This window comes from Colias croceus, chromosome 11 (genome assembly GCF_905220415.1).
Source record: "Colias croceus chromosome 11, ilColCroc2.1".
Lineage (NCBI taxonomy): Eukaryota > Metazoa > Arthropoda > Insecta > Lepidoptera > Pieridae > Colias > Colias croceus.
The window spans coordinates 627,846-648,701 of record NC_059547.1 but is presented as its reverse complement, the minus strand read 5'-3'; the positions used below and the strand labels follow the sequence as shown (position 1 = coordinate 648,701).

The following is a 20,856-nucleotide window of genomic DNA, read 5'->3' as shown; positions in this document are numbered from 1 at the left end:
ATCAGGTCAGAGAGATAACCCAGTCCACGATAAGATCAGGTACCCCGTTTATTTGGTGGCATGATAGCGTCAGAGTTTATCTCCTAGTTAAGCAACTGCATTATGTCGATGTACCTATTTATAAATCGACATTTAAGCACCGTACAACTGCGTTTCATCCTTCGCTGCACACAAATTGAATCTCAACTCGATTACTACATCTATAGAGACGAATATAGTGACTATGTTACCTAGGTGGCGAATCCAGAGGTCAGATACGAGCCACAATTGTCACATAAAATATAATGCGAAATTATGTATTTTTGTTTGTTTCTCCTTCAAGCAAAAACTGTTCAACCGATTTTTATGAAATTTGGCATACACAGAGAGGGTAAGTTGGATTAACTTAGGATAGTTTTTATCTTTACTTTAACTACGCGGGTGAAGCTGCAGCGAAAAGCATTACATACATTGAACAATATATTTTGGAACCAAGTAAAACTAGAGAGTATTTAAAGATAGACAATTTTTTGCAAGACATTATTATCAACAATCTCATCATGACATGATATAAATAATCTCACTGCATACTTTAAATAAATTTTAAACTCGTAAATTTTATTTATTACGGGCACTGTGCCATTGATGATCAGCGAGATTACGTATTTTAATCATCCGCATAAAACACTTTCCTCCTAAATATTAAAAAATACGTAAATTGGTCATTATGACCTTTGTTTATTTATATTTACAGCAATTATCTTCGTTGAAAGTTTTGATTATACATAACACTATCTGATAGATAATAGTCGAGATTATGCTGAATTATAGTTATGTAATAACTAATAACATCATTATAAAGATGTTTGGTATACAACAATCGTAAATCGTCGGGCGCCATTAAATTTATGTTCGAACTATATTATTGACTAGCTTCCGCCCGCGACTCCGTCCGCGCGGATGTCGGTCTTCGCGTGGATGGTTATTTCTCCATTTTGAGTACCTCTGTCAATAACATCTTATAAATATCTATTGGACCCAATTCCCAAATACGGCTAGGCCTATAATAATACGCAACGTGTGTTCGCGGTTCTACGGAACAACGTATGGATAAAACTAAAAAATTAAGATTATTTTTTTTCTACGTATTTTTCCAGGATAAAAAGTATCCTATTTTACGCCCAGGATAATAAGGTATTATTATACCAAGTTTCATCGAAATCGAACCGCTAGTTTTCACGTGATGCCTTCACATACAGACAGACAGACAGACAGACAGACAGACAGACAGACAGACAAAAATTTTTTTAATCACATATTTGAGTTTGGTATCGATCCAGTAACAACCCCTGCTATTTATTTTTTCAATATTTTCAATGTACAGAATTGACCCTTCTACAGATTTATTATATGTATAGATATCTTATTTGATATCTTAAACAGTTTACGAAGCGAGAGTAACCTATAAATAGATCAAACCACTTATCAATTAAAAAAAAACACATCGCAATTTGTAAGATGTCGAACTCCTCAAAGCGATTAACAAGGTACCTATTAAATCACCACGTATTTCTGCAACAAATACAAACCAAAACATCAAAAAAATTATCCTTTTCCTTACTTGTGTGGCCGCTATTCTCGTCTCCCAGGCCGGGGAGCGCAGGTGTTTCATCAGGCGGGCCAGCAACCTGTGGAGTTCCTCAGGGTGCGCCTTTTGGACCTCGCCGAGTTGTCGCGCCGCCGCGCGGCGGGTCGCCGGCCCGGAACCCGCCTCCAGCAACACGAACAGACGGTCTAACCTAATTTTAATTAACCATATTAGTTTTTACTATATACGATGTCATTATAGTATTATAATTAGTAGTAAGAAATACAAACAATGCAGTAATTAGTGGTTAAAATGCTACGAATTAATTAATCACAATAAACAATTTCCTCTATATATGAACGAATATACCTAAGGACAATAAGTACTTCTAATTTTATGTTGGATAAAATATACCTGTCATTGATACATAAGAGATTCTAAAAATAAGAAGTAGGTATATAAATAATCTTCATTTACAGGTCGAGGGTTTTGTTGTGATAAATATGTACATGATTTTTAAAACAATAATGCTACGACATATTCATGATAATGACAAATGATCAACGATTGCATCAATTATGGACTAGATAGAACCATTTCTCTTAATCAATCAATAGGACAAATTGAATCCAATTACGCAGAATGACTAATGCATTGTACTTTTATTGCCAATAAACAATGTACTGATGAGTTTAATTATTATATAAAATTAATTAAAAACATAACACTTTCGATTTTAAACCAACATTAGTTATATAAAAATAAAGCCCCTCCAGAGATACAAAATTTGCAAGAAATTATTTAAAATAAAGAAGAACCAGAGAGAAAGTTGTAGTCCATTTTTGTCCAAACAAAACAACGTAAAATATTTAGTTAACAATAAATAACAGCCAGAACCGGTTCTTGTCGACGATGTACAAGTTTCCGAGATCTCGATACGCATTTAATTATATTCATATTAAGATGATTTAATACCTGGACGTCATTCTGGTGTTTTGCGCAACTCTTCTATTGTTCTCCCTGAAACAACATAATCCAAATAAATATTTTCAGCATTTTAACTCGGAGATCAGGCCAAAAAAATATATGCATCGTCATTTTATAATACCTTTTTACATAACTACATATTAACAAGTCTTTTTTCATAAATATTGGAGTAAATTCACACGAACCTATTTTTTTATTGGGAAACATACATGTTATTGGGGATATAGGCTTAAATTTTAAGCTAAATTAGTCTTGAAAACGCGGAATCCGTCAGTAAAAGTAAGTTGTAGTATTTCATCATGACATGGCATGTAAATGCAAATTATCTTTTGATATTGCGCCATTTCTCTCACATAATACCTATTAATATTATAACCACATTTGAAACGCAAAAACATGTCATACTACGCTCTCACAGGTCAATACCAATAACGTGGAACCATAGAAATCTAAATAACAAGACACATTTAGATTTCTATGCGTTGAACATTGTACGCAACGTAAATAAATATGGTGACATATCGTAGGCTAGATCGACAAACAAGTAGGTAATAAATAATAGAGGAGCTGGGAGCAAAGGACGAAAAGATAATACAAGTCAAGATATCACGGAGAAGTCAACATAGATTTAGTAAATGCCTCAAACTAAAAGAATGGTGTAACTGTAACTTTACAGAAAAATATTAGTCTAAGATCCGGCTGCAGGATTAGTGCGTTCATCGGTTTTTTGCTGAAAACCGAATTTTTATGTATATTTATAATTAGGAGAATATATATCGACTAGGTTGCCAGTCAAAATTTGGCCGCAAGCATGTTTAATTAAAATTTTTCTAATCGATTTTTGGGAAAAAAATTCGTTCACTTGTTTTTTGAATAAAATGTAGTCTACATCACGGCAAATGATATAAAGATTCAAAAAAATCACGGTTGCCGTTTTTCACCTGGCCGCAACATCTTGGCAGCCTGGTGCAAACAGGTATGATTTCGATTCATTTTTACGTTCATAACGTATATTTATGAATCATATATCAAATTAAAGCTAATTTTTTTCTATTTATTATCATATACGGTTGCCTAATTAAATCCGGCCGCAAATAAGGGTTGCCGGCTGTTAAAGATGTTGAATATTTAAGGTTGAGTGAAAGAAAATATGTCGTCCTTTTCAAAATGACAAATTTAAAAAGTAATATTGATTTAATATAATTAACAGCCGATCCTCTCTTTTTCTCGTTGTTTCGCTTCCGCACGCGAATGCGTCGGTGTATAATTTTTAACAGCCGGCAACCCTTATTTGCGGCCGGATTTAATTAGGCAACCATATATGATAATAAATAGAAAAAAATTAGCTTTAATTTGATATATGATTCATAAATGTACGTTATGAACGTAAAAATGAATCGAAATCATACCTGTTTGCACCAGGCTGCCAAGATGTTGCGGCCAGGTGAAAAACGGCAACCGTGATTTTTTTGAATCTTTATATCATTTGCCGTGATGTAGACTACATTTTATTCAAAAAACAAGTGAACGAATTTTTTTCCCAAAAATCGATTAGAAAAATTTTAATTAAACATGCTTGCGGCCAAATTTTGACTGGCAACCTAGTCGATATATATTCTCCTAATTATAAATATACATAAAAATTCGGTTTTCAGCAAAAAACCGATGAACGCACTAATCCTGCAGCCGGATCTCGTACTATATCAAGATAACGATTTATATAAATCCAAATAGCGTTCCAACTATGATTGGGCTCACTATCCTTTCCTAATTTATCAAAACTGAAAGAATAGAATAAATTCGATTGCTCTGGCGGGTCACGAGTGGCTGAGTTAGTCAGGCATCCGCCGGCCGCACCGGACTGGCGCGAAAGGATGCGGGTTCGAGTCCCGCTTCGTGATCGAATTTTTTCTATTCTTTATAAATTTATATAAATTACACCCCTTCTGGGATGTCATAGGGTTATCTGAAGTCCGAAGAGAGGGGGAGGACACGGTAACGTTGACGTCCGGTAATTTGTTCTTCTACCGGGAGGGCGACCAACAGTCCCAAGGTGGAATCGGGTTTATCGTCCACAAATCTCTCGTCAACAACATCGTAAGCATTGAGAGTGCGTCGAGCAGGGTAGCGTACCTTATACTCAGAATATCTCAAAGATATTCGCTGAAGGTCATACAGGTTTACGCACCGACCTCGGCTCACTCCGATGAAGAAGTGACCAAAGCAGTCACGTCCTTTATCTCCATACTAAAATTCATTAATGTGCAGGCATTTTGGCACGAACAAAGATCATCCAAACAGACTTTCACATTTATAACATCATTAGTAGGGATACTGTATTTGCACATTTCGCTGAGCCAGGGTCTGATAGCGATTGACACACTTTCTTTGCTATTTTATTGCCGCCAATCTCTGCATCTCGCGTATTGTACGTTGTTTGTTAACTTTCATATAAATAACGTGATTTGAATGTTGTTGAGTGTTTTATGATTAATGTATGTACATACTTGTACCTGTCTTACCTGTCTAATGTACGACTATTAGGTACCTACCTATAGACATCTGTATTCTATCTACATCTTCTAAAATAACTCTAGTGCAATGGAATGGATAGTATGGAATCATGAAAAAATAACTGCACTTGGACTTGATGCTTTATTGGAGTTTGGTAATAATAGTGGTGCAAAAAAATAGGATTCTTAAATGAACAGAATCGTAATAAAAGATTGATTGTTTTCCTATTAAAAATATGTAAATTTTCAGCAGTGGCACGTGCCACGGTCAAGGGTGTTATGAGGCAAACAGATAGATAATTATAGATAAAAAAAATGATATCTACCCTCACAATCAACAATAATTTCTTCGGCGTATACATGACGGCTCTACAAAGTATTCCGACATGCATATTCGAATCAATTGATATACCTAGATGAGTTAATTCAATTATTTTGATCTAGATAAGAAAAGTTATGTAGTTACTACCTATTCGGTAAAGAGCTAAGACCTTCAAATGCGTGCCAAGTGCGGATTGATAGTCTCTGATTCACTCCGATCTTTGTCTTGATATATGTGACATTTTTAACCGACTTCAAATAAAGGAGGAGGTTCTCAATTCAGCCGGTATAAATATTTTTTTGTCCTGTGTATTCCTTTTCAAATACAATCGTTATTGGTTCCGTAATTAGCCCTTGTCTGCATATTGTATACTATAATTCACTATTTAAATTTAGTTCAGAAATTCACAATACGTAAACCGTCTTCACTTTCTATAGAACTGTAAAGATCTTACTTGAAATCTAACTGAATGAAAATAATATTGGGAAGGTTCTTACTTCAATTTTATTGAAGAGCATTGAATTCATTCATTGATTTGATTTACTTCGATATACTTTTTTTATTTCAAAACACAAAATAACTAAATTAATGTAAGTAATAGTTATGCTCTAGTTTTCGAAATCGAAATACAAAACTTTTTCTCTTCCAAGTTGGGTTTTTAGAAAAGCATATGCACCTGCTATTACTATATCTTCCAACCATTTGTAACAACCATCAGATCTGGATATCGATAGCCATCTCCTTTCAATTCCACGAAAACGATACCAAAAACGGTATCACCATACGCGGCAACGATTTAAAGTGTGATTGTCCACCAGCTCTATTCAATGGAATTTTTACGAATCGATTGCGACGTTATTTGCGCAAACTTCAGAACGATAGAGCTGTTTGGATACCATTGGAGCTGCTTATGGCATACGTGGCCAAACACGCTGGTTCGAAGTCTATACATTTCAAGTGTAGCCCGACTACTCGCGGCTTTACATTGATCGATACTATTTATAAACATGCCCAAACAACCAGCTCTGTAGCTATTGTGTACTGATGTGTAGGTATATCTCTATCCAAAATTTTTATAAGAGAAAAGTTTACAGAACAGAGGTATCTCTGTAATGGATAAACTCGAAAACTAGCTTACTCGAAAGCTACAATATCGAGAAGACATTAACATTTGTAAAATTCTGAATAAAACGTAAACAAAATACCATAATCCTTTGATCAGAAGTTTTGCCACTTACGGTCGAATCATACCGTGATGATTTTGCACCTATTTTTATTTATAAAGCAACTTATCAATATTTAGGTTAAAAAACAGCACCAGTATTAACCAGTATTTTATTTGTGCACATCGAAGCTAACTTGATACAGAGGAAAGACAGAATTTAAATACGGGAAGGAGAGGAAGTGCTAGGAGCACTGCTGCTGTGGACATTACCAAATGTGGTATAAGCAGCAGATGCAACGCTATGGAATGCGATTCTTATAATGCTCGAGAGACAGTCAAGTACGGACGCAGGCTGAATAAATAATCACGACTGAATAAGTATATAATAGAATAACTGCACAGTATCAGCCACTTTATATGGTAATCCGTACAATGCTCATCGTAATCCTTAATTAAGTCTCGTCGGTAACAATTTTAAAACAGATTCATTATTTTTATTTTTAACTGGAAGTTCGAAAGCTTTCCCGCTAGTTCAGAAATAATTTTGACTCTTAGGTTTCGATCTAACTATTCTACTATTCTTGGTTTCATTGGACATAGTATCATAGGGCACAATCTTTTTCAGACCCTTTTTCGATTCGCTCTGCGAAGTTTCTATGCAATTAGGTATATTCCTGCACTATATACATAGGCACTGCTGAATTCGGCGATCTTTAAGTCGTGCTTCAATCTGATCAAATTAAATTTACCATTGATCCCACTTAACCTGTGACAATAGTTGATTGCTATCTACTCACTAATAGAAGCTTCGTATTCTGATGGAGTATCTGTAACTAATCCCTACTAACATCCTACTTAATATTATAAATGCGAAAGTTTGTGAGGATGTGTGTGTTTGTTACTCTTTCACGCAAATACTACTGGACCGATTACAATGAAATTTAGCACACATATAGAGGGTAACTTGGATTAACACATAGGATAGGTTTTATCCCGGAAATCCCACGGAAACGGGAACTATGCGGGTTTTTCTTTGAAAACGCGGACAAAGCCGCGAGTGGAAAGCTTAGTTAGATATACTCTCTGCGTAGCTCTCTCTGTCTGTTTCTCTGTCTGTAGCAAGTCTGTAGTATGTTAAATTGGTAATTCACAAATAACGTAAGTGATGTATTGTTTGTTACACGGATTATCACAACAGATGTTTGCGTATTGATTGTCGGTAGACAGAACATGTTTCTCAATTTTAACTCAAGTGTTAAATTGTTAAATCGTTTGTTCCGAATGCTTAAGAATTTATGTAAGGTGTAAGTTTTAAGCTTAGAAGATAATAAATGTGAAAGTTTCAAATGCAATAGTTGTTTTCTCATAAGAGCTAAAATCCCATTAGAGCTTTTTGACATCCACCTCTCTTTTGTATTACTAATAAAAAATTTGAAACTATTGATATACAGTATCAATTCTCAATTCTCTTGTGAACATCATCAAGGGTGCCTTTGCCTTATCTACACTAATATTATAAAGAGGAAAACTTTGTTTGTTTGTTTGTTTGATTGTAACGAATAGGCTCATAAACTACTGGACCGATTTTAAAAATTCTTTCACCATTCGAAAGCTACGTTATTCACGAGTAACATAGGCTAGGTTTTATCGCGGAAATCCCACGGGAACGGGAACTATGCGGGTTTTTCTTTGAAAACGCGGCGAAGCCGCAGGCGGAAAGCTAGTTAGTAATATCTATAATCTGCTTTGATATGTACTCTAACTACTTGTTTTAAATTTTGAAGTATTCCTAAAAACGATGTACGTCTAATTTGTCTTTTATTTGTTTTTACTGAATATCTCTGCGAGTTTCCAACCTATAGACGGGATATTTATTGAGAATTTTTTTGTCATAATTATGGTCTGGTTATTTTTCCATGCTGCGTTGTGTACATCATTATACCTACTGTATAATAAATATATATAAATATTTCTGGACAAATTCACACACAGCATGAATAAAGAAATGTATAATCGTTTTTTTAAGGCTGTTTCACTGAATTTCAAACTCAAACTCAAATTGTGCAACTAGCCTTCTTCAAAGTTAAATTTCTATTACTTTACTTTGCTATTAATTGTAAAACAACAAATACCTAATCAAAAAATTATCAACACCGCTAATATTAGACAACACCTAGCCATATCAGCTGATTTGTTTATAAATGCAAAATTAAATAATACTCTATTTATCAGTATAGATAAAATTAATGTCAGTCAATTTTGATACAGTAACTATTAACAAATTCATTTTTATTGTAGTGAAACTTCTTAAGACGCGTTGAGAGAGAAAATTACAAGGTTACATCATGGCAAAACTGTCACACCATGGATTAAGGCTACGATTTTTTTAGCTTTGAATCTTCAGATGTGAGCTTGGCACACACACATAGCCAAACTTGAACAATTTTTCATTATGTTATTTCTTTTTCATAGCTTCATTTAAGAGCTGTATTTCATGACCAATAAAATATAAGTAGACTCAATATTCTCTGTTACAAAAACAGATTAGTATTCACATTTAGGGACATTAATACCATATATATATATGCAAAAGATTATTATTTTAATGTTTTAATTACATTACTTATATAAGTAGTACTATCAGCTAAGTGAAGTGTCAATAAACTTCTCTCTATAGTTCCATATTCTAACTTATTAATGACTAGCTGTGCTTTGCGGTTTCACCCACATGGCTCCGCTCCTATTGGTCTTAGCGTAATAATATAAAGCCTATAGGCTTTCTCGATAAATGGGCTAGAACACCGAAATAATTTTTCAAATCAGACCAGAACTTCCTGAGATTAGCCCGTTCAAACAAACACACTCTTCAGCTTTATAATATTAGTATAGATTAGCATGGAAAGATTTCTTAATATACCTGTTCAATTTTGTATATTATTTAAGTGATAAATAATAGTATTATCATATTTCATCGTATTAGAATGCATTGAATATTCTGTTTGTTTTAAAATCTAACTTCTTTTAAACTAGGTAAGTATAGTACCTATATGTATACAAAAACATATTATTAATTTATTAATGATAAACAAACACATTATACAACCTCTTTGACAATATAATGTTAGGCTATTTATCAGTATGCTTTATAAAACCTCTGAAAACATTTATGTTCTAGGGCAAAAAATTAAAGATATTAGCAAAATATCTAGAAAAATGAATGAGACTAATTATTACCTAATAAAAGATTTTACGTACATACCTGTGGTACATACCATACGGTAGTATTTGAAATGTTGTCACGAAAATAACATTTTGGTAGCAGGTAGATCAACTAGGTATGTAACCTACCTATTATCTAAATTCCAAACAAATTAAAAGCAGTGAATGTGAACTTTATCCAATTTTCTGATACAGTTGGAAATAAAAATAGATTGACGCTCTTATTATTGAAGAAAATCGTAATGACATTCGTGCGTTGACATTGTGCCTATGTTTAAAATCCAATCGATCTGAGCTTCGTAAATTTGCACTACATCATCATTCGATTTTTACGACGTTTAAAATTTAAAATTAATGTCCTACGTTTTCTTTTTCTATACGCATATATTCTACAAATCTCATATGCTAGATTTAGAGCAATAGAATGTAATAAAATAGTAACGGTAACATGTAATACTATCCTTTCCCGCATGTTAACATATGGCCGTGTGTTTCGCACTTGTTATGCTAGCATTAAACTATTGCAATTAAATTATCAATACATTTATATCCCTTCATACGACCTTGTATCCGTTAATTAACACGGGCGAATATTCATGCTTACACGTAATAAAATTCCAATTTTTATTATGCACGCAATTTTTCAATATAAATCAATTTGTTTGTACCCATCAATTTAATACTACATATTTTTCCACCACTCACCTTGCGTGTCAAGGTATATTTCACGTCACTGCATCCAAAGCATTCCATATTTGAACACACTCAAAATCACACACGATAACATATTCGACAAAATGCACAAATAAAAAAAACCAACGTGACGAAAGGAAGCGCATCGTTCAAGCTTCAAATATATACTGACAGCCATGACTCCGTACATGCCGTCTTTATTGTGCACTTGAGCGCTGATTGGACTAGAATCGGTACATAAAAAATAATAATCGCAACGTTCCACCAATCAAGTTGCAGGGTTTTATAAAAAAAGTTGGTAAAATGCCAAAATCGGTACATATTTTTGGTATACGTCACAACAACGTAAAGATATATTGATTATTACGATTGCAATTTATTATTTTTAAAAATTATATTAAATCAGGCAGAAACCGTATTATAAATACAATTAAAGCAATAAATTTCCTAATATATACATCGTGACTTTCCTTCGTCTCTTTTAGTTCTCCTATTTTGTATTGTGTGTTTTCCTGTTCTGTGTGTGTATTAAAGATATCAGTCTATAATATTTAGTGCTGTTTTTAATTTTTTAGATTATTAACATAGATCTGTGAATATACTCGATCTTATATCGAGTCGATCTTTATCTTGTGTTTAATTTGGTAAAAATCCACCAGTGCAAACTTAGCACCCCATCTATGGAATTTTGGGTCGAAAATGACCTTGATCGTTAGGTCCCCGTTAGGTCCTTTAAGGTCCCACAATTTTTTCGTTAGGTCCCCTTTAGTTTTTTTTTAAATAATTTTTTAAATTTTAGGTATAAAAAAATGCAACTTTAGCACCCCATCCATAGAATTTTGGGTCAAAAATGACCTTAATCGATAGGTCTCCGTTAGGTCCTATAAGGTCCCACAATTTTTTCGTTAGGTCCCCTTTAGTTTTTTTTTAATAATTTTTTTTTTAATTTTAGGTATAAAAAAGTTACACTTTAGCACCCCATCCATAGCAAAATTGGCAAATTTTATCAAAATCGTATTCTTTACCGTTAGGTCCGTATAGGCTCATCATTGAAATTGTTGAATTATTTATTTTATTAAAATTATATTATAATAATAAAAACCTGCGCATGCGCCTTAGAGCATTAAGGTATGCGCACATCATACATAAACAGCGCGAAATTTAAAATCGTATCGTTTCATTTATTAAATAAATCTATTGTTCTGAGAGTGCTTATTTATTAAAAACCTACTTTTCAACCTAGACTTAAAATAACTATTAGTGTATTAGTGTCAATCTATGGTGTATATATATTTTTTGTAGCGGCCACAGGGCCACACTATCTGGAATGTCATCGCGGCGTTTCTGCGTAGGGTCAATCATCATAATTATTATGCTTAGGTTATAGTTGGAAATAAAGTTTTGATACTTTAATTTATTATTACGAGCTTTGTTTTTTTGAGAGATTAACAACCTCTTCGTCTATATAATATTAAATATATGTAATCTGGTACTGTTATCTGATACAGATAAAAAAAAGAACAGCTAGTGAAAGTAAGAAAAAACATAATAAAATACAATTAAATTTTGTTTAATCAATATAATCATATTAAATCTAAAAGCCGCGTTCAGCCGCGAATAAAGAATAAGAATCACTATCATTATCTCTGACATCATTAACTCTTCCATGTCTGCAGTTATTCCATCTTGTTTTTTTTTTGTACTGCTCTTCAACATGAATAACATGGTTCGGTCAAAGAATAAATCTCGTCGAGATACTGATTTTGTGTCTTTAAACATTTTGAACGGACCAGATCGTTCAATTTTATATTGTTGCTTGAATAGTTTTTAACTTGATTACTGGTATCATCCATGCAAAATAATAATATTAAACAAATCATACCTACTTATAATAATGTGCAATGCAATCAAGATGAAAAGCATCAAAATATCAAGTCACACTTAACAATACATTGAGATATTTCTCGTAAACACTCTTGTTTTTCCTTGAAAACTACATCTCTTTCAAATTGTTTCATTTTAAATTTATTAATCATAGTTTAAAGTTTTCGTCATGTTTTCAACTCAGTTTTCAAAAATATTTTTTTTTTAATTTTTTTTAGAAATCACTAAAATCCTAAGCTAAAATCGCAGAAAAAAAAATCACTTTGACAAGCTTTGACACATCAACAACTCAGGTTTTAATGACAGTTAACCAATAGTCATTGCACTAAGAGCAATTAACCTATAGAGTACTTGTATCGAGCGTATACAATTTACATATATTTGTTTCTCTCTATCTAAAGAAAACGTCGTATGAAAGAATGAGACAGCTATAGACAACAAGCTACGTTTCAACATAGTCATGGCACCATTTTTACTATAGGTACGTATTTAGATAGATAGTAGGTGATAGTGATGGGATGTGCTTCAATCGATAAAATCGTGAATGTATTTTGCATTTACGGTTTCGTGAAATAATAAATAATAAAAAAACAAAACTTATAATTAATTTCAGTTGAATACATTATTTGTTTAATCCTACGTATATAATAAATGCGAAATTATGTGAGAAGGGATGTTACTCTTTCACTGCGGAACCAATTACAATGAAATTTTGTACATACACACATAGGTTAGGTTTTATCCCGGAAATCCCACGTGAACGGGAACTGTGCAGGATTTTCTTTAAAAACGCGGGCGGAAAGTTAGTACATTATAAAAGAAATTTTAAAACTTGAAATGTAATTTAAAATAAAGAAGGAAATGATGATAAAGTTAAAGGAGTGAGGAGAAAGGCACAGTCAGCATGAAGGAATCATGCAGCATTTTAACAAGTTAATAAAAGGACAGTCTTAATGAAAACATTTTCCTAACATCCTACTAATAAATCGAAAGTTTGTGAGGATGGATGGATGTTTGTTACTCTTTCACGCGAATACTACTAAACCGATTACAATGAAATTTGGAAAAATTACTTTTGATCCCGTAAATCCAACAGGAATGGGAACTATGCGGGTTTTTCTTTGAAAACGCTTGTATATTAAGTATGTATTTCAATAGTAGTTTCTCATCTATGAGAACTGTCATTTAATCAACCGTTTAATTTTCACATAGTTACACATTTAAAGTAGGTAACTTATGTGTAAAAAATTTCAAAATAAAAATTCACTCTCTTTAATCAAATGTATTTATTATCTACAGGAACAAAAAAAAAACGTAAGCGTAAGATTGCACAATTCTTCTAGAGTATCCATCTTGATAACACGTAGGCTCGAAATGCAGTGAACACAATATTGCAAATTGTGGCGGCGTCCAATCAACTCATGTCTCACGTTTTATACCCATTTTTTATTTAGCTCTGGAAATCTAAAACAAAATGAATTTATTAATAATCTGAAAGAGAAATTAATAATTAACAAACGAAAACTAAAACACATAGTGCAAATAAAACAACCACGTGGTATGTTTTATTTTCCTGCGGTAAAAAATTTACATCTATTATTTGCAACAACAACTACATATAAATCTGATTTATGAAACAAAATAAATAAATCAACGTTAATATGAAATAGATTTTTTGTCATAAATCGATAATATACGCTAGATGTGTTACAACACTACGGTGGTAAACAAAATGCCAAACGTGATATTATTGTGACGTTTTTTAAAAATTATTTCATTATTTTATATTCCACAACCCCATAAAGTGGGTAAATGTTACAGTTACAACATAAAATTACAAAAAAGTGCTTGATAAAACCTTCAAATAGGTTTAAAACATAAATATTTATCAATTTGCTGAAAATCACTTACCGATGGAAAGATATTTTTACATTGTTTTTATCCAAAACTCCCATTCGACTAGTGATAGCCGGTTGCTAAACATACAATAGTTATTTTAGCACACTGACAAATAAAAAGAAACACTGTACACTTTATATTTTCTAAATATTTCGTTAAAAACACTTGACGCACTGAGCCCACCAGCTGGTTGGAAAACAAACTGACTGCCGGCGCGCTACGTTTGAAGACAGTGCAGATACTCTATCGCTATCTCAATCTGGCTTATGCTGTTATTGACTAAGAGTAAGTAGATTAGAAAATATGTATTTTGTTCTGTCTTAATATAAGAACTCTATAGGTTAATTGCTCTTAGTCATTGCAGGTAACTGTCAAGTGTTGCCAAATAAATTTTCGAAATAAAAAGCCAGTTTCATCTTTCGGACGTGACTAGTATAGATTTATTTATTGATTTAAATTTAATAAATGAAACGATACCAATTTAAATTTCGCATTGTTTATGTATGATGTGCGCATGCCTTAATGCTCTAAGGTGCATGCGCAGGTTTTTATTATTATATAATTTTAATAAAATAAATAATTCAACAATTTCAATAATGAGCCTATACGGACCTAACGGTAAAGAATACGATTTTGATAAAATTTGCCAATTTTGCTATGGATGGGGTGCTAAAGTGTAACTTTTTTATACCTAAAATTAAAAAAAAAATTATTAAAAAAAAACTAAAGGGGACCTAACGAAAAAATTGTGGGACCTTATAGGACCTAACGGAGACCTATCGATTAAGGTCATTTTTGACCCAAAATTCTATGGATGGGGTGCTAAAGTTGCATTTTTTTATACCTAAAATTTAAAAAATTATTTAAAAAAAAACTAAAGGGGACCTAACGAAAAAATTGTGGGACCTTAAAGGACCTAACGGGGACCTAACGATCAAGGTCATTTTCGACCCAAAATTCCATTGATGGGGTGCTAAGTTTGCACTGGTTAAAAATCCTCAATTAAAATTAAACATAAAATCATTATTTTATGTTTCATTTTAAGGCTGTAGGTTATAGATCTAAAGATTTTCTTAAACGTTTTATTAAGTTCTGACCGTGGTATTTTAAATAATTAGGTAATACCTACCATATTTTTAAATATCCCAATGATTTTCCAACCGATAAGTACCGGTTACCTAATTAAATTACGAGCCTAGCATCAGCTGTTTTTGATTGATGTCTTGTGTATGAATCTGTCAATTGTCATTTCGCATTGTCATTTGAGGTTATATCTGCATGTGTTTTGTTTACATCTGTAATCGGACTTTATAAAAATAACACACAAAAATGGCAAAGAAGAGAAATAAGAAAAATGATAAGAAAAAGAAAGTAGCCGTAGTATTTGATGAAGCTAAAAGAAAGTAAATATCCTATATTTACTTAATTTTTAAATCGTGTCTTGTTCAGCATGATATATTTTTGCCTTATCATTTGTTTTATTTTTTGTGAATTTCAGAGACTTTTTATGTGGGTTCCGCAAACGAAAATTAGAACGTAAAAAGAAAGCACAAGAAGAAATACAAAGAATGTTGAAGGAAGAGAAAAGGCGGATCAAACAGGAGGTAAATAAATTGTCCACATTCCGTTATTTCTTGGTTTTTAAAGTTTTGTGATAGCCTTTATTGTATCGCGTGCAAAATGCATTTCCTAAATTTTTGCACTGCATAACTTCTTTTAATTTGAATGGCACTATGTAATATGTATTTTCTATGTAGGTAATAGAAGTTTTTAAAATATACACATTATTTTAATATTGCAATAATTAAATATTACTGGTAACTGCTATTTTTTGTATTACAGAACAAAGAATCATACAAGAAACTCATTGTATCGTCTCGTCCAATCCCAGATTTAGAACAAATACTTCAAGAGGAATATGAAGATGATGATGTTAATGTTAAGATAGTGGAACTGTCATCAGATACGCTCCAAAAGAGGGATATTGTCATTGGTGAGAACAGGCCTCAAGTAGCGGTAGAAAAAAAGGTTAAAGTTAAAAAAGAAACTACAAATTTACAAGATGTTCCCGGAATGGCTTCGGAAGTAGAAAGTGAAGAGGAGCCAGAACCAGAGGAAGATGATAAAACGATGAAAACGAAAAAGGAAGTAAAGAAATTACTCAAACAACAAGCAACTAAAAAATTACAGAAAAGCAAAGTATTCCAAATGAAAACTAAATTAGATAGAATACAGAATAAAAAGACTCACAAGAAGAAAGCTAAAGTTGAACAGAAAAAGGATAAGTCGAAAAAGAAAAACCACAAGAGAAAACATTAAAATCTTTTATTCCAAATATTGTATCTCTTACAAATCCACTTATAACAAATGAGGTATTTTGATCATATCAAATAACAAACTACAAATGACTTAATCATTAAATACAAACAATACAAAAATACTTTATTGTACTTGTCTTTGCCACAACCATCAAAATTTAAACAGTTTACCAATAAACAAAAATCAATCAATGGATAGCATAATATCTTTAACCAAATCAAATGCAGAGTAGATAATTTGAGATGAGAAGTTTTTCTCATCAAATCATTAAATCAATACATTTATTGTTGATTGATCTGCCAAGTCAAGCAAAAAAGCGGCATGGCCAACCATCCTTTTCTCAAAGCAATTCAGGCCATTTTCGACCGCTATAACATTGTTGTGAAAAAACTGAGAAGCCTGAATTTTCAGTTTCTATACCTAAACCTAACATGCAAATTAAAATTAACAAAATCACTGGTTGTGACATAATTTAATTTTTTTTTAACCAATCCTATGATTCTTTAGAATTCTTAATTCTAGGTGACTTCCTTTTAGTTACTGGTTTTTTATCATCCACGTTTATGTCTAATCCAACGTTTTTATTTTCATTTTTCACCTTTCTCTGTTTTGTTGTAGTCACTTTATCCATCTCTTTTAAGTCTTCTTTTAAATTTTTAACAGCTTTCCTTTTAAGAGGTGACTTAGCTTCAGTTTTCACAGTTAATTTATTCGGTGAAACTTTTGGCACAGTATTTTCTACACTTAACTTTGTATTTGTTATTTCCTCACTGTCTGATATTGGTTCATCTTTTATAACATCTTCATCTTTAACTTTAGTTGGAGTTTTCTTAGGAGACTTCCTGGCAAGATGCTTGGAGGGGCAGATATCATTGTTTAAGCATTCCTCACAATTGGGACCAATGGGGAGGCATATTGTTTGGCCAAAGCCTACCATTAAATGGTTGACTTCACTCCATAGTTCGAACGGCAGCCAGGACTGTAAGGCCTTTCTAGTGTCTTCAGGAGTAGGTGTGGGTTTCTTCACCCATCCTATTCTGTTACTTATCCTGTGTACATGAGTGTCTACACCTGTTAAATTTTTTGTATATATTAGTCATTTGTTTATGGTACAATTACTTGGAGATGTTTATGTTCTTATAATACAAAAAAATAGATGTTTTAAACAAAAAATTATTAAGATGAAATGTTTCGTTTTTCTTGTTTAAACCACTGAACCAATGTAATTTTGCACTCTTTGATATTTCTACACTCAAAGGTTTTTTTAAGCTATTGCATAGCTTCTATCACGGGCCTTGAGCGCGGGGACCGAATCGAAAAATTCCGTAACGAAAACCTAACGCTCCCCACCCCGACGGGCTCGGAGGTGTGGCTTGAAGGCATGCTATGCAATAGCTTTACCGCGGCAGTCCCCGAGTGCCACACGTCTTTTTTTTAAACTTTGAGTGTAGAAATATCAAACAGTATATTCTTGTGTATTTTTCAAACTTACCAATGCCAGTAATTTTGTCCCAAGCAACCTTCATGCAAATGTGTGCCATTTTTGGTCCAACACCAGTCAACTTGCAAAGCTTATCTACTGAGTCAGGTATATCCCCGTCATACTGCTCTTTGAGAGTTTGTGTTGTTTTCTTAATGTATTTTACTTTTGTCTGTAGGAAAAGAAATGTAATTTTATGAAATATAGAACAAAACAAGGTACATTTTTTATACAAGGTCTGTATGTGTATAAACAGAAGTCCTATTCTAAGAGCAAAATAATTCACTTTTAATACAGTAATTTTCAGCCTATTTACCTACATCACATAGAATCAAGAAAAAAAACTATAGACTCATGAGGTATAAAAGATCTTTTATGTACTTAGTTAAATTTTTAAATCATATTCACCTTCCAGAACCCAACAGGATATATTAACTTTCCCAACTCCTCATCGCTCATAACGAGTACACTGTCCACAGTCAATCCCCTCTTGCGGAGCCGTTCCATGGCTGCAAATGTTACTTGATCCTTAGTTTGACTTGATAGCATTAAAGATATAAGTGATTGGTACCTTATCACCTGAAAATTATATTAATATCTTAAAGTGTTAAAAAGAATCTTTATTGAAATTATTGTTAATTAATTTTGCTTAAAACTACAAGTAAAGAAGCTTTTGTGAGCATATCTTACAGATAAAATCTTAATTTTTCAAGTTTATGTGATCTGAAGAAGATAAATTAAAACTGTGGCTCTAGTGGCATAGCTATGGGTTTAATATTAATTTTAATAAATAAACTGGTACCTTAGGTGGAGCCTCTTCATCCATACACATATGGCAACCCATGGAGTCCACAGGAGCATCGTTATTGGCTCTCATGTTGCGTAGATTAACAAGAAACTCTTTCCAATGAGGAGGCTCCCATAAGCCTTTCTCCTAAATAAATTAAATTCAAATTCAAATTCAAATTCAAATTATATTTATTTGCAAGAATGTAGTTACAAATTATAGATGTTTTCATTACAATATTATGTGGCTAATACATTCTACCCATTTATTGGGTGTGCAAATATTAAAAAAGAAAGTTGATTAGTTTAATTATTTAAATGTACACACAATTCAATTTTCACAATTACGCGAACGCACTACGATTTACACGATTATATCACTACACACTTCACTATCACACACAATTCAGTTTACACTACTTCAAAGTCATAAATTCTTCAATGTCATAAAATTGTTTTACCATTAACCAGTTCGTCAGTTTATTTTTGAAAAGATTTACTGGTAGTTCCTTGAAATTGTCCGGTATTTTATTATATATTTTAATAGCCATAAATGTTACACTGTTTTTAGCTTTGTTGATTCTACACGTTGGGAAATGTAATTTGTTTTGGTATCTTGTCAACATATGCGAATTTACTTCTCCTTTCTTCTTAAAGTATTCCGGGTGATATTTTACAAATAAACATACTTCTCTTATGTACATGCAAGTTAAAGTAAGGATCCGTAATTTACTAAACAGAGGTCTACAACTGTCTCTTTGGTTCAAACCGCACAGAGCTCTGATACATTTTTTTTGTGAGACAAATACCTTCCGCACATCACAAGATTGTCCCCAAAGAATGATTCCATATGAAAGTACAGAGGAAACGTAGGCATGATAAGCATTTATTGCTGCATTCATAGAAACAGTATCTCTTAGACGCCGTAATACGTAAACGAAACGATTAATTCTGTCACAAACGTAATCAATGTGTTTGTTCCATTTTAGACCTTCATCCAACAAAACACCCAAGAATTTATGATGATCTACTTGTTCTATTACTTGGTTATCACACTTTATATTTAGGTTTATTTTGGAGCAATTCTTAGTATAAAATTGAATTATTTTTGTTTTTAATAAGTTAATTTTAAGATTGTTGTCTTCTAACCATTTTACAATATTTTTAACTGCTTCATTTATATCTCTCTCGTACGTTTCCTTTTGTACGTTTAATTATAACTTTAGTTGCACAATATGTTCGTTTTGATAATTTGACATTCTTTTTAAGTTCTATAAGTTCGTAATTACGTATAATTACTATTTAAATAGGTTCTTACTACTATTTTAAAAGCAAGTTTATGTGTAAGCAAAATTTATTTATCTTTTGTAAGTTTACCTCTTTTGTCGGGGAATCTTTTTCGAATTCAATTTTTACATGAGGCTTCTTTTCAAACTTAAATTTATCTAAATTGAGACCTTGTTTTTTATCGGAATTTTCATCATTTTCAGGTTTGATTTCTTGTTCAAGTTTTATATCTTTTTCTTGTTTAAGGATGCCTTCTTGAATGACTTTCGTTGAAGCTGCCTTTTTTCGGGGCATTTTTAAAGTAAATTTAATGAAGCGAGTTAAAATTATTATGAATTTTATTAAATTTATTTGGTAAATCAGTATTTATTTGTGTTTACAATTGAATTGAAGTTTTTGTGTTTTTCAAATTGCAACAGAAATGACTTCACTTCAAATTAGTGATGGGCTTTGAAAGTGTTGAAAGTTTAGATCCGAGATCGTGATTCGTGAAGCAGCAATAAAATTAGAATAGGAATGGCGAAACTAGAAAAATCTGTAAGGTCTGATTATATTATTATTTTGAGATTTACTATACAACTTATATTGATATAATTAAATTTTTGGAAGTGCTACTCTTTGACTTAGTTATTTGTAGTTATCTGTTATATCATTTGCCATACTATATTACTTACTCTGTGTTTGTCATTTGTCAGTGCAGTGGGTGCCAAATGTCAATTCTAATTGACAACAGAC

At 32.3% G+C, this 20,856-nt stretch overlaps 3 protein-coding genes across 3 annotated transcripts in view; 1 reads left to right on the top strand and 2 right to left on the bottom strand.

The window, feature by feature from the left end:
- The window catches only part of LOC123695453 (TATA-binding protein-associated factor 172), a 38,698-nt gene extending 28,061 nt beyond the window's left edge, over nt 1-10,637 (bottom strand). The window contains exons 1-3 of the mRNA XM_045641313.1: nt 10,479-10,637; nt 2,543-2,587; nt 1,601-1,778 (exon numbers count right to left, since the gene is read on the bottom strand). Of these exons, the coding sequence (XP_045497269.1) occupies nt 1,601-1,778; nt 2,543-2,553 (189 nt within the window). The 5' untranslated portion in view covers nt 2,554-2,587; nt 10,479-10,637. The remainder of the gene's footprint in view (nt 1-1,600; nt 1,779-2,542; nt 2,588-10,478) is intronic.
- Nucleotides 10,638-15,492: 4,855 nt separating this feature from the next.
- LOC123695403 (nucleolar protein 12) lies at nt 15,493-16,688 on the top strand. Its single transcript, XM_045641238.1, has 3 exons — nt 15,493-15,652; nt 15,748-15,853; nt 16,092-16,688. The coding sequence occupies exons 1-3, from the start codon at nt 15,579-15,581 to the stop codon at nt 16,566-16,568; spliced, it is 657 nt and encodes a 218-aa protein (XP_045497194.1). The 5' UTR covers nt 15,493-15,578; the 3' UTR covers nt 16,569-16,688.
- LOC123695402 (endonuclease III-like protein 1) lies at nt 16,559-20,616 on the bottom strand. Its single transcript, XM_045641237.1, has 5 exons — nt 20,212-20,616; nt 18,851-18,982; nt 18,457-18,627; nt 18,061-18,220; nt 16,559-17,639 (listed from the first exon to the last, which is right to left on the bottom strand). Exons 1-5 carry the CDS (start codon nt 20,413-20,415, stop codon nt 17,062-17,064), a joined length of 1,245 nt encoding a protein of 414 aa, XP_045497193.1. The 5' UTR covers nt 20,416-20,616; the 3' UTR covers nt 16,559-17,061.
- Nucleotides 20,617-20,856: the final 240 nt, after the last annotated feature.

Bases quoted from the DNA above. Each gene is read 5' to 3' on its own strand.
- LOC123695403 (XM_045641238.1), top strand. From the start codon at position 15,579: ATGGCAAAGAAGAGAAATAAGAAAAATGATAAGAAAAAGAAAGTAGCC. The intron at 15,653-15,747 runs GTAAATATCCTA...TGTGAATTTCAG, and splicing joins TTTGATGAAGCTAAAAGAAA to AGACTTTTTATGTGGGTTCC. The intron at 15,854-16,091 runs GTAAATAAATTG...TTTGTATTACAG, and splicing joins AAAGGCGGATCAAACAGGAG to AACAAAGAATCATACAAGAA.
- LOC123695402 (XM_045641237.1), bottom strand. From the start codon at position 20,415: ATGCCCCGAAAAAAGGCAGCTTCAACGAAAGTCATTCAAGAAGGCATC. The intron at 18,983-20,211 runs GTAAACTTACAA...TAATTTATTTAG, and splicing joins AAGATTCCCCGACAAAAGAG to GAGAAAGGCTTATGGGAGCC. The intron at 18,628-18,850 runs GTACCAGTTTAT...TATAATTTTCAG, and splicing joins ATGAAGAGGCTCCACCTAAG to GTGATAAGGTACCAATCACT.